This window comes from Symsagittifera roscoffensis, chromosome 1, assembly GCF_963678635.1.
Source record: "Symsagittifera roscoffensis chromosome 1, txSymRosc1.1, whole genome shotgun sequence".
Classification (NCBI taxonomy): domain Eukaryota; kingdom Metazoa; phylum Xenacoelomorpha; order Acoela; family Convolutidae; genus Symsagittifera; species Symsagittifera roscoffensis.
In genome coordinates, this window is record NC_087062.1 from 64,092,097 (window position 1) to 64,104,673 (window position 12,577).

Genomic DNA, 12,577 nt, shown 5'->3' on the forward strand with positions numbered 1-12,577 from the left:
TTCAGACCGATTTGACAGCGTATGGCTATCAAACCTTGTCAAGGCTTGGATTGCCAAGCGAGTATGCTTGCATTAGAGTTGGCTTATCGAATAATAGTCTCATAGTTTCAATACCAGAATTAGTTTTGCATGGCAATTTATTGGCGCTCAAATCGAATCGTTCGGAGCTTCAACCTTGATATACGAACAGTCGGCTCTTTTCCACTTTCCCCCCACCTTTCAAAATATCGATTTTATGTTTGATTTACGTGTTATTACGGCTAAATGCGTGACGTTACGCTGTAAAGTATGAAGAACAAATCTGTTCATAATTGTCAATTTGTTCACCATGCCAATTTTCATTGCATTATGACAACGTTAAATAAGGTTTTCAAAAATGAATTTGAAGGGGGGGAAACTGGAAAAGAGCCGAACAGTCTTGTTGTATTTTTTATCAAAAAAACGCATTCTGGCTTAAGAAATTACGCGTGCAATGCAAAAATAAAATTTGGAGTGTAAGCGTACGCAGTAGAAAAGCTAGAAAAGCCTGGTTAAATTAATAAGCATTTAATTGCTGGCTGGTTTTTTTTTTCGTTTTTCAATTAATTAGTTCAAAGTTCACACTGAAAATGGTTTTGCTCTAATCTTAGTTGCCTTCGTCAGTTTTTTTGTTTGTTTTTGGGGCTCTTTTCCAGTCCCCCCCTTTAAAAATACCGAGTTTTATGTTTGTTTTACGCGTTATTACGGCTAAATGCGTGATGTTACGCTCTAAAGTAAGAAGAACAAATCTGTTCAGAGTTGTCGATTTGTTCACCACGTTAAATTTCATTGCATTATGACAACGTTAAATAGACTTTTCAAAATTGAATTTGAAAGGGGGGGACTGAAAAAGAACCGTTTTTGGAATGGCCTAAATTCTTGTCGTGATGGTTTTGTCTGGAAAGTCAGATCCGCTGCTCATTAGCTCTTTGAATTCATCTCCGAACATTGCGACCCACTTTTTACATGCTGCGCTTACTTTTGGTGGAAATTTTAAAACGTTTTCAATTTTTTCTTCACAGGTTGCAAACTCATCATTGCTCCAAAAACACACAAAGAGCCACATTTTGCTGTCTTTATCCACTTGTGTTACAAACAACTCCGCGTCGAGACAATCTGCGAATTGGTCCACCGGACCATTCATTTTTAAAATTCCAACTTGAATCAGATTTTTCCTATTGAGCAGAATAGCTAAAGTCCAGTAGAGGTCAATTCGTTTTCTTATTGATAGTTCAAACATGTCGGTCACAAATGCTCGATAAAAAGGAGGCAGTATCACACCATCAGTTGCTAATTGACCCAAATACTCGAAGAAAAGAAGGTAATTGCGTTCGGGATACTGCACAAGAAAGTTTCCCTGGTTGAAAGTATTTGTGAAGAACAGCGTACCGGAGACGTTAAAACTAAGTTGGACGTTCGTGTTGTTTTCTGTCACTAATATTGCATCTTCCAAAAGAGCATTTTTTTCATCACGGAACGTAAGAGCAAAACGAGGTTTGAAATTCGGTTTGCTGTTGAAACAAGTGCTGTTTGCAAAGTCGTCTTTAACACAAATGAAGTCGTAAGAAAAGCTGACTACACTAGTTTTGTCGTCTTGCATGCTTATTTTCAGGACTGGAATTTCCTCGTCAAATAGCCAGAACCGCATGAAATCAGTTGCGTTTACAGTAGAGTACGGACATTGCGACAGTTCGTCAAGGACGAACTTCGAATTGAAAGAACGGAAAGGATAGTTTTGGAAAATTACCCCGAGGCACACCATCAAATTGTTGCCCATTGCTGCGTCAAGCAGGGCCACTGCTCGCATTGAATTCATGTAGAACTCTTTATTGAACCCCCAAAAACTCATAGTGTCTTTGGCGAGCGCCAAGTCAACGTTTTCGACGACTGAAAATGGCTGCAAATTGTGGGTCAAGTCCACTTTGTTCGACTCTAAAGGAAGTCGGCTAAACTTTATCAATTCACGAGTGATTTCTGACTGCAAAAATGAGGTGAAACCTTCGTTCAACCAAAAGTTTGACCACCAGTCATTAGTCAGTAGACCACCTGTCCATTGATGAATGATTTCATGAATTATAACAGTGAAAAGAGTGGCATAATCTGCAGGCTCAGAGGGAAAATCCGGCCCTAGTGCAGCGCTAATCAAAATCAATCCCGGGTGTTCCATGCCTCCTATAATGGTTTGCATCTCAGTTATCAGGAAGTCGATTTTCTCTGACATTTTCCAGGGGACCTCGAAACGACTTTCGCAATAAGTCAGAGTGAATTTAATTATTTGGTCTAGTTTTTCTTGACTCTCTGGACTTTTGAGCCACCTATCATAATACTTGTCATCTGAAAAAACTCTAATAGGAAACTGGAAATAGGATGATTCCATGACTGTAACGTAATGTGTTGGGTTTAGAACAGCTATTTCTACTAAATAAGCGGGCATAGGAACCGTTTCTTTGAATTGGAAGTACCTAAACTCTTCAGAAGTGTAACTATTTTGCAAATCAGAGTTGAACAAAACCAGTCCTAAATCCCTGAGCGGATCTTGATGGATTTCTATGCTGAAGCTAAATCTGAAACGAAAAAGTGGCTCGTCAAAAGTCGGGAAAACAGTTCTCGCAAAAGCTGGCTCAAAAAACGTCACCAATTCTTTTGCAGAGGCATAACGCGAATAAAATGGCGAATATATGCCCCAAGTTTTGCCATCCTTCTTGATAACAAGTTCATAATCGATTATAACTGTTAGCTTAGAACTTCCAGGGCGAATATCAGTTCGAAATTCTATTTCCAAAATTTCGAACCAGTCAACAAGTCTATAGCTGGTGGGAATTTCGTCACCCTCTTGTGTCATGACTTGAACACTGCTGATGTTCAGCTGGTAGGCGTGTAGAGTTAGTGTTTTCCAGTTATTTTCATCAACATTTGTTACTTCTAGAGAAGTCTCAGCGACTACTTTGCTATCTTCAGCTAAATATTTGAACTTCAAGTTTTGTTTTTCTGGCACATAGTTCTGCGGGAGTCTGTATCCTGTATCGAGTCGATGTAAAGCTTTTACTGGAACCAAAGTTGTCAACACTTTGAGAAGCGCGAATGACAAAAATAATTTTTTCATTTCATTAAGCTTCAAATGTGAGTTTTTTGGGCTTCTAATTTCAAAATTCAGATTTGCTTGGTTTACAAAGAAAACTTTTTTGAAATAATAGTTATCAGCGGCAAAAATCACAAGCCACCTTCCTAATTAAATAAAAAGACAAAAGAAGTCAGAAAGTCAACAATGACGCATGAAAATATTAGAAAAAATCGGCATAATGTGGTGAAAAGAAACCGTGGCTCTTCTACCGTTTCCCCGCCATATATGAGAAGGATCTTTCTATAAATGAGGTTCAAAAAATCGCCCGAAAATTTGGGATAGTTGTTCCAATCACTTGAAAAACAGCGACAAAAAAGTTTTTCTTAGAAAAATTTGTATAAAAAGACGAGGGTTGGGAAATTAGGCGACAAGCAATTTAGACGACTCCAATAAAATGGAATTTAGACGTTTTTTTGCACAACTAGCATGTTGGACTAAAATCAAAGATCTAACAAAACTTATTGCTTGAAATACACTTTCACAAATACAAAAAGAGTTAATGATCCCTTTGCAGATCAAACTTTATTTTAAATGATTTATTAAACGTTAATACAAATATGGATCAAGTTGACATCCTCCCCCCTCCCCCCCCCCCCCCCAAATAGACCAAGTTACGATCCTCCAGCCCAGCGTTGAAATTAAATTAAACTTTCTAAGCGCTGCGAGTATAATGTTCTATTCTTATTGGCGCTGAAAATTCGAACTCGAACCAATTTAACACAATCCCCCTAAACGGCTTTGGGGGGAGGGGGAGATTTTCCACTTGGTCCCCAAATAAAAAAACTTTTTTGAAGTGCACAAGTTATACAATTGCTACATGAGAAAAACTGACTCTCATTTAAAAAAGCTCGAACAAAAATTAGTTGTAGTCAGCGAAAGATAAGTTTGTAGACAGTAAACAAACTTCACGCACAATAGCAAAAAATTGCGTCTAATTTCCCATATTCCTAGTTTTTCACCGACGTTTAAATTCATTTTTTTATGACGTCTAATTTGCGTTTCGTCTATTTTCCAAGGCCCCTAAAAAGACAGCTGACTTAAATTTCGTGGAGAAAACTTCAACTTTTTTGAGAAAGGTCGTCCAACCTCTGAATACTGCACTACCTTTATGAAGCAGTCCAACATCTGAATAAGAAGCTTGTATTAACTGGACGCAAACACAGATAGAAGACAAAAAACGGTTGTTAATGGAAGTTTGTTGCGGTACAACAGAAAACTCTGTAGCATAAAAAGGTACTATATAACAAAACGCGCAAATTTAAAAAATAATAAGAAAAGAGCGCGTATAGAAAACTTCCCGGATGAATAATCATAAATTTCGCCAGCAAACGAGAGTGGAGAATGATGTAAAAACAAGTTAGTGGTGGAGTAGCGAGGTTAGGAAAACACAGACTTCTGCAAAAGTCTCTCGCGACAATATTGGGAGTAATCATGTTTCTAAAACGGAACCCATGAACGACACTGGAACAAAGCGTTTTTTGAAAAATCTGAACAAAATAATCTTAATGATACGGGATGCCGGTGTATCTCTATCTGGATGGTGACGACCCAAAAAATGAAATGGAGCAAACGAAAGTTAACTGTTCACCAGTAGAAGAGGCAATAGGAAACTGAATGCAATATGCAAGGTCGGTTTCAATCACAGCGTAAGGAAAACTGCATGAACTGATATACAGAGTGCTGCAAAGACTGTCATACCTCTGAGTATGAGCATCTAATTCTCGAATCCGAATGGATCGATTAACAATGAACCTCGACCGAAGCGGTGTAAAAACAACTAGTTGATAGACCATGATAATTCCGATTGAACGATAGTTCAGACACAGTTCATGTTCTGTGCCTATCAAGTTCAACCTACCGATCAACTGAGCGAGTTTAACATAAACTATAAATAATACAAATAAACATGTATACACTGAGTTTATCGATCCAGGCCGGATGACATTCCCCCTCAGCAAGAGATTTTTAAACGACTGTATTGAATGTTTGAGTTTTGAGTCCCCGTGGGACTTTTTGGTTTTGAGTTTTTATAGTCGCCGTAGGACTTTTGATCCTTTTGATTTTCTCTTAGCTAGTTTCTGATTGTTTTCCATCTCTGTTGACGTCCTCCCCATTGTTTTCATGTTCGTCGTCTTCCTGCAATTTTTTGTCTTTCTTTTCAATGCCCCCTTCTTTCTGTTCTTTATCTTTTACGAATAAAATATCGTTGTTGTTATCGATTGTTTTTTCTTCTGTTGGTGAAGTTAGATCAACCACGTCTATTTCCTTCGTAATGTTTTTCGGACTAATGGCTTCAATGAATTTCAAACAGGCTTGATATTGTGGCGATTTCTCTGCGAATCCCATTTCTTGTATGAGCGATTTTAAGCTCGGGTAATTTTCCGTTTTTGATGTATCTGGCGGAGAATCAATTACGAAGTGGAATGATTTCTGCTGTCCATCGTTGTTCTTGTCACTTATTGTGTTAATCGGTACGGGGTTTCCGAAGGCAGTTGACAGCGCCGATTGGCGGTTTTTTCATTTAGGAAGGACATTGGGCTACCCGAATCGGCGATAGCGAAAAGTTCTTCTGTATTTGTTTTTAGTTTAACAAGATTGTAGATGATTTCGACCGTATTGGTTTAACAAGACTGTAGATGATTTCGACCGTATTGGTTTCCACATTTGTAACCTTGTTTTTGGGTGTTTACGTTGTTGTTTCGTTGTTGTCCTCTTGGTTCGTTGTTGTACTCGCGTTTTGTGATCCACGTGGATACGGTCGTCCGCGAAAACCACCCCGGCCTCTTTGTGGTTTTTGATTATTTAGATAACTGTATCGGCCACGTGTATTTATGTAGTGTACCAGTTCTTGTTTTGGTTGTTGTAGTTTGTCCTCCGAACGGATTTATTTTCATGGTACGACTGTGTTCAATGCCTTTTTCCGGACGTATTGCATATTCGTATGCATCTTGTGGACTCAATGTTTGTGCTAGTAATTCTTTCGCAATTTTTTTATTACTCATATGCGCTGCTAACATGTCTTTTACCCACTCGTCTTCGCGGTCACCACAATCAGCTCGTGAAGCTAGCTCTATTGAGTCTGCATGGAACTGTTCAAGACTCTCTGATTTCTTTTGTTTTCTCCAAATAAAATGGTATCTTTCGAAGGCTACCATTCTGTTCGTAACAAAATCATCCTCCAGTAACGTCATGAGTTCTTGTGTGGTAACAGTGTGGAGTTCCAGAATGGGTCTTTTCTGTTGACTTTGTCTTTGTCCTTCGGCTCCTAAGCATAAGAAAAGATAGCTGCGTACTTTCGCGTCTGCGTCGTCCCATCTCAATGAATTGCACAGCACTCCTTTCTCCCGAGCCTTTATGACATGGTTTTCCCAACCAACTCCTTTCTCCTGATTCCGAACCTCCCGGTTTTTCTTTCTTCTGTGCCTCTGTTTCACCTGTTATTTCAATTTCGTACACCGGTTCTGAAGGTTCAACGAATGGTGGTCTGGCTCTTAGTAAAATTCCTACCTCAATTCCGTCCTTTGCGAATACTGCCATCTCCAGTATTGCTGCCCACTTTGACTACTCTAATGGCGGTACGACAGATCCCTTCTCCCAAAATGGGTTATTATTTAATGGGTTTTTGGAATATCTTGTTGACTGCGGAGAATTTATCTGTAGAATTTTTTCATTTTTTGCTTAATTTCATTTTTTGGTATTTTGAAATGAATATTTATCTGTACATATCTATATTGAAGTCAAAACTTAATCGTAGGAAATTGTCTACTGAAAAAAAATACGATTTGAGAATGGACTTCCTGTCACCCCTCGAATTGCGCTCACGTCTTCTTTATTTGGAAAGCACCTGCAGGTGCTGCAGCCAAACCACTTCCTGAGACCTTGTAGCTCAAAGCATATCTGTCCCCTCTCTCATATGATTTGGTAAACCTCCTCCGGCGTCTTAGTAGATCTACATAACTCCATTTGCAATCTTTGTTTGACAACCTCATGATGAAGACGACGGGTATGATACTTCGCTCCAGTATTCCAGATTGCCTCCCGCTCAAATCCTAGTGAAATCATTCCCTCGTCTCCCCCTCCACTTGTTTTTTTGACAATATTTGATAGATTTTAAACGTTTCCTTCCGTTCCTTTTATACACCTTCTCGATGGCATCCAAATCCCAGATGTACCTAGTGCTTGACAGATCCAAATGGGACATTCGGTTGTGCATTTCGTTCTGATCCCCCAAACAGAGGTACAGGTTTTAAAGAATCGTTTGTTCTGCTTCTAGCAATTTTTCCCAGCGCGTCCGCGCGTAACGAGTTTTTCAAAGCTCCCAAAGTATCGCTGCCTTTGTGCACTTGCTTGGACAAAATTACTTGATTCCCAGCGTTGTTTTTCGCTTTCCGCATCGTCCCGCATTGGCTGCGCCGTGACAAAAACGCCGTATTAATTTCTTAAAATAGTCGTTTAACCGTAAGTCAATTACATAAAAAAAACAATGTTTCAGCACTTCACTTCGCTTCATTAGGTAGCAATGTAGCATGTAGCAATCAAATGACACCGAAGTGACAGAGTGAGTGCACTGCAAGAGCGACAGAAAAAACTTAAACTTGAAACTAACAGATATTAAATGTACAAACATTGCCTTTATGAAAAAAAAGATTTAGTGTGTCTCTGTAAACTTTATGAACTAAATAAGGGCAGTTAGCTTTTGACTTCATATGATTCACTGGGATTTAGTACATTTTACAGTTAAATTCGTTTTCTCATTTACAAAATAGTGCAGCCAGCAGAAAAAAAGGTGCAGGGAAGAATAGTTTGAAAAAGTTATATTTTGGGACACTAGAACGCCGGAAACCCATCTTATTGGGAGGAGTGGAGATGAAATTTCTATGGGGAATGATAAAAAAACTGACATTGAACTGACCAATTTTAAATAAGCGGACACGTTTACAGCAGTTCAAAGTGAAACATAAGAGGCGGACGTTAAGGAGGACAAACACGCCAGAAAATCTTTCAAGTGGCTCTTTCTCATGACCGGGATGATTGTGCTGATTAATCTTATACCGGAAAACCAGCATCGTCGGCACCAGTTATCATCATAAAGCAGGAACCAGTGGAAAATATACTACAGGGAGCAGGCTATAATTGGAACAGAGGTAGAAGCGGACGCGCAAATGAACCGGGGGACGAATACAAGGAAATGTTATTAAACGGACGCCACCATAATTTCAATTATTTCAGCACACGCCCTGCAAGAAACGCATCGTTTCGTGCTAACAAAAATTTGGCCAACTTAACGGACAACCCGGTAAATATGCAGAAACAACAACCAATCAATGTGACGAGAAAGAGTTATTATGGTGTATGAAGAGCAAGAACATCATCAAATCATGCAAAACATGGCGAGAAGTAATCAAGAATTACCTGTAGGATGGCTAAATAAAAAATGTCAATCAGAAAGTAATTACTCCTCCGCGTCTAGCAAAAACATTCCCGGGTTGACCTCCAAAGACCGAAAATGCTAATCATACAATTTCATACACTTAGTCTATGGAAAAATGCTAGTCATACAATATTCATACATTTTGCAAAATGAATTTAATCAAATTTCAAAAGGATTTTATAGTTGTTTTGGTATCGAAATTGGTATCTCTTCATTAAAAAAGGGGAAAAAATGGTATGAAAAAAAATGCTAACCATACAATTTCCATATATGGAAATTGTATGATTAGAATTTTTTTTAAAACATTTTTTTGTGAAAAAAAAGCTTTGAACAATCAATTCAACTGCTGGCAAAACATTTAAGCGTTTTTTGGGCTGCTACGACAGAAAACTATGACTTTTTTTTTGTTTTCTGAAAAAAAAACACTAGTCATACAATTTCCATATATGGAAATTGTATGACTAGCATTTTTTTGATGGCGACGACAAAAATTTTTCTAAGTATTTTTGAAATTGCCCCCAAAAATTTTTTGAGTTTTTTTCCAACCGCATATTGATTTTCGTATTCACACAAACATTTTTTGAAAAAAAAAATTTTGCATGCAAAATTTAATTTTTTGAGTGTATAACGTAGTCCTGGATATACTAATATTGGATTTTTTTCCTTTTCTCTTCATAACTTTTTTCAAAAACGCTTAAAACTCCTCTTTCTTTTGTATGACATGTTTTCGTATGCTTTGATCAATGTCTGGTAAATTAAAAATTCAAATTTTAGAAATACTCATCTTTGAAAATTATTGCCAAAATTTAAAAGTTCATTACTTTCGTTATATTATTTGTCTGAGACAGAAGTAACACATATCAGGCTGTTTCCAATGCATTTTTAATGCGAGACGGCCAAACCGTTGGTTACTACGTTTGGGTAATCAAGGTTTATGTCATTTGTGTTCCGTTACGAACACAACCAAAAAGTTTTGAGAAATTGAAATGTAAAAAATCAATATTTTTGGTTTATGGAAAAATGCTAGTCATACAATTTTCATATATGAAAAAAATACTAATCATAGACCTTTCATGCAATTTTCTGTACGTAAGGAATTGTATGGAAAGTGTATGATTAGCATTTTTCCATATATGGAAATTGTATGACTAGTATTTTTGGTCACCCCGGGAAGAAGCTTTTGTTGCGTACGGGTGGCGAATAATTAAATTGGAATGTAGGTGATATAACCTTCCCCTTAAAGCATTTTTGCTTGTCAATAAATTGTATTTCTCCCCCTAATTTGATAGAACGGTCAATCCAAACTGTTCCTGTTTTTGTCAGAGCCGCTTGCGTCTTGCCCGGGTCGAGGTCCTCGACCTTTGTTTCGACTTTTAAAGTCAATCACGCGCAGTTTTGCGATGACTGAAAATCTGCGGCCGAAAAACACACCCGATTTCGGTCGAGAAAGTCAAAACATAGGTCGAGCACAATCGAAGCATACCCAATGTCGGTCGAGAAAGCCGTAACATAGGCGAGCACAGTCGATACATAGGTCGAGCATGGTCAAAATAAAAGTCGAGCACAGTCGAAACTTACCCGATATTGGCCGAGAAAGTCGAAACATAGGTCGAGACAGTCGAACTATAGGTCGAGCACAATCGATACATAACTGGTGACCCGCTGTTTACCACCGACAGCCACAAGCTTTTATCACATGTGTTCGCCTAAACCCGGGTACTTGGAACCCTCATTTTAAAGACTTTTCGCTTGCTTCTTATAGACATAACAATGTGGATAAAAATTTCATATAGATAGTATAAGCTGACTTTCTGTGTTTTCTGTATAGATTTATTTATTACCTTCATTTATTATTAGAAATATATAATTTCCAGAAAAAATTACCTAAAATCTGTTCACTGCACAGCCGCAACAAGATAAACGTTTAATCTACATAATTTGACTATACACTAAAGTCGTAGCGATACAATGCAAACTAAAACTTGTTATGACAAGTGTTAATTTGACTTTGATTGCTACAATTATAACATTTTATCAGGACTTCTGAAATAGCGGGTAAGGCAAACGTAGGTAGATCGGGTGTTCTAGCCCAATCACGAAATTTTAACAAAATCCCTGCTTTACTTGAAAATATTTCAAAAAGACTTTCTTGCCAGATAATTAGAGTAGTGTTTGACCAGAAATCAAGAACTTGTTCAAAACGGAGATACATAATTTGAACGTCGAATTAACTGGTTTCGTGGTCCATGAAAAAACAAAGGCTCTTTTTCAGTTCCTTCCCCTTTTAATTAGTAATTGTAAGGATAGCTTTTGAGAAATTTATAAAAAAACTAAAAATGTAGGTAAAATATTCTCCCACAGACTTTTTCGAAGGCTGTAGAAAAAGGGGAAGCAAACCGAGATAAAGAGGGTATGCAGACACACGCGGATAAACAGTCTTCTATTGATATCCCTTTTTTTATTGAAAATCCGTTTCAATAACTTGGGAAAAATTTCAAAAAAATATAATAAAAACCATCTCATATTATTAAATAAGATTTTTGGGCAAATATGCCAAGCAAGATGTTTGATTTTTAAATTGAGCAAGCATCATTCGAGCCGGAAAGCAAATTGTTTTCAAAATTTTTAAGTTCCCCCTGATACTGCAAGGCACTAACGTGAAAAATCATTAAAAAAATTGTAAGTGGCAATTAAACCGACATAACGTGAGCAAATAAACAAAAATCCGATAATAAACCTTAAGCGGAAAAAATTTCATTTGCATACGAACAAAAAAAACGAGGTTCGGCCGGGATTTGAATCCCGAACGTAGGGGTGCAAAAGGTGACTCTACTGCAACGACTCTCGGCCAAGTTTGAAGGACTTTGCTTCTAATTTGAATCTTTTTAACGCAATCAGGGTCGGCGCTACGATTTTCTCAAGGGGTGGATTTGCACATAACTGTTTTAGTCCAGCAAATTGGTTTTTTGAGCTCTCGCAAACAGTGTAACGACCCCGTTTTTGAAGCCATTTTTGTGGCACCGGCAAGTGTATGCTAAAAACAAGACGTTTTTCAGGCACTTTTTGGAGGTTTTGACCAAAAAAAGCATTTTTTGGCGCGCGCTCCACCTTCCTCCAAAACAGTCCATAGTGCGCTAAAGGCGCTTGTAGAAAAATTATGACTGTGTCGGCCAAAAACGGATGTCTTAAGACAGTACCCGAAAGAGAGTTTTTGGTTGGTCAGGGGCTGAAAACCCGCTGCTGAATGTAATTGAAAGTTATTATGATTTGTTAGAATAATTTGGTAATATACCAGCTACGATTTGGCAATTTTTCCGCTTTTATTTATTTATTGCTCAAAAATATTATACGGCTCAAACGGTTTCATTTGGTTATTGTCAGCTTAGTCGCCTTTCATTGCAAAATTTTTTATGACAAAACTTTTGTAATCAATACAACGCGCCACAGCTGAAATATTTATTTAGAGCCTCTTTAGTAAATTTTACGCGAATACAGATAAAAAATGGCAATTGAGCTCCAGCTTATTTTTTCCTCAAATTACGGCGTTCAGTTAGCATAGTTAGTGTTGAGGCGTTCACTTTCAGAATTTCAGACCGAGTGTTAGATCTCCTGATATCACAATGATAGTGTGTGAGGACGAGCTTTCACTGGACCTCTAGCTTCAGCTCTAGCGAACTGAGTTTCGATTCCAGTAATTCACTACGTGATTATGTTCTAGACGCAAAGAAAAGAGCTTCGTTCAACAAAAAAGGCGTCTGGAATCTGGGAATTAATACATAAAGACTATCCTTAGACAAGCCTGTTAAGGCCTTCTGATAGCTCCTCTGCGATTCGCAGGAACCACAATTAAATTGAATTTCATTTCAGACAAACAAAGAAATTTAGATGAATGTAGTTTTTTTGAAATTTTTTTACGATTTTTTTTTATTTTGTTGCTTTCGTCTCATTTTCTGTCGACTAATTTGCCATGCTTTTTTTGTAATATGTCGCAAATGATGCGAAGCTGT

At 37.8% G+C, this 12,577-nt stretch overlaps 1 protein-coding gene across 1 annotated transcript; it reads right to left on the reverse strand.

The window, feature by feature from the left end:
- Positions 1–889: 889 nt before the first annotated feature.
- LOC134839182 (puromycin-sensitive aminopeptidase-like) lies at positions 890–3,121 on the reverse strand. Its single transcript, XM_063854653.1, has one exon. It carries the CDS (start codon positions 3,119–3,121, stop codon positions 890–892), a length of 2,232 nt encoding a protein of 743 aa, XP_063710723.1.
- Positions 3,122–12,577: the final 9,456 nt, after the last annotated feature.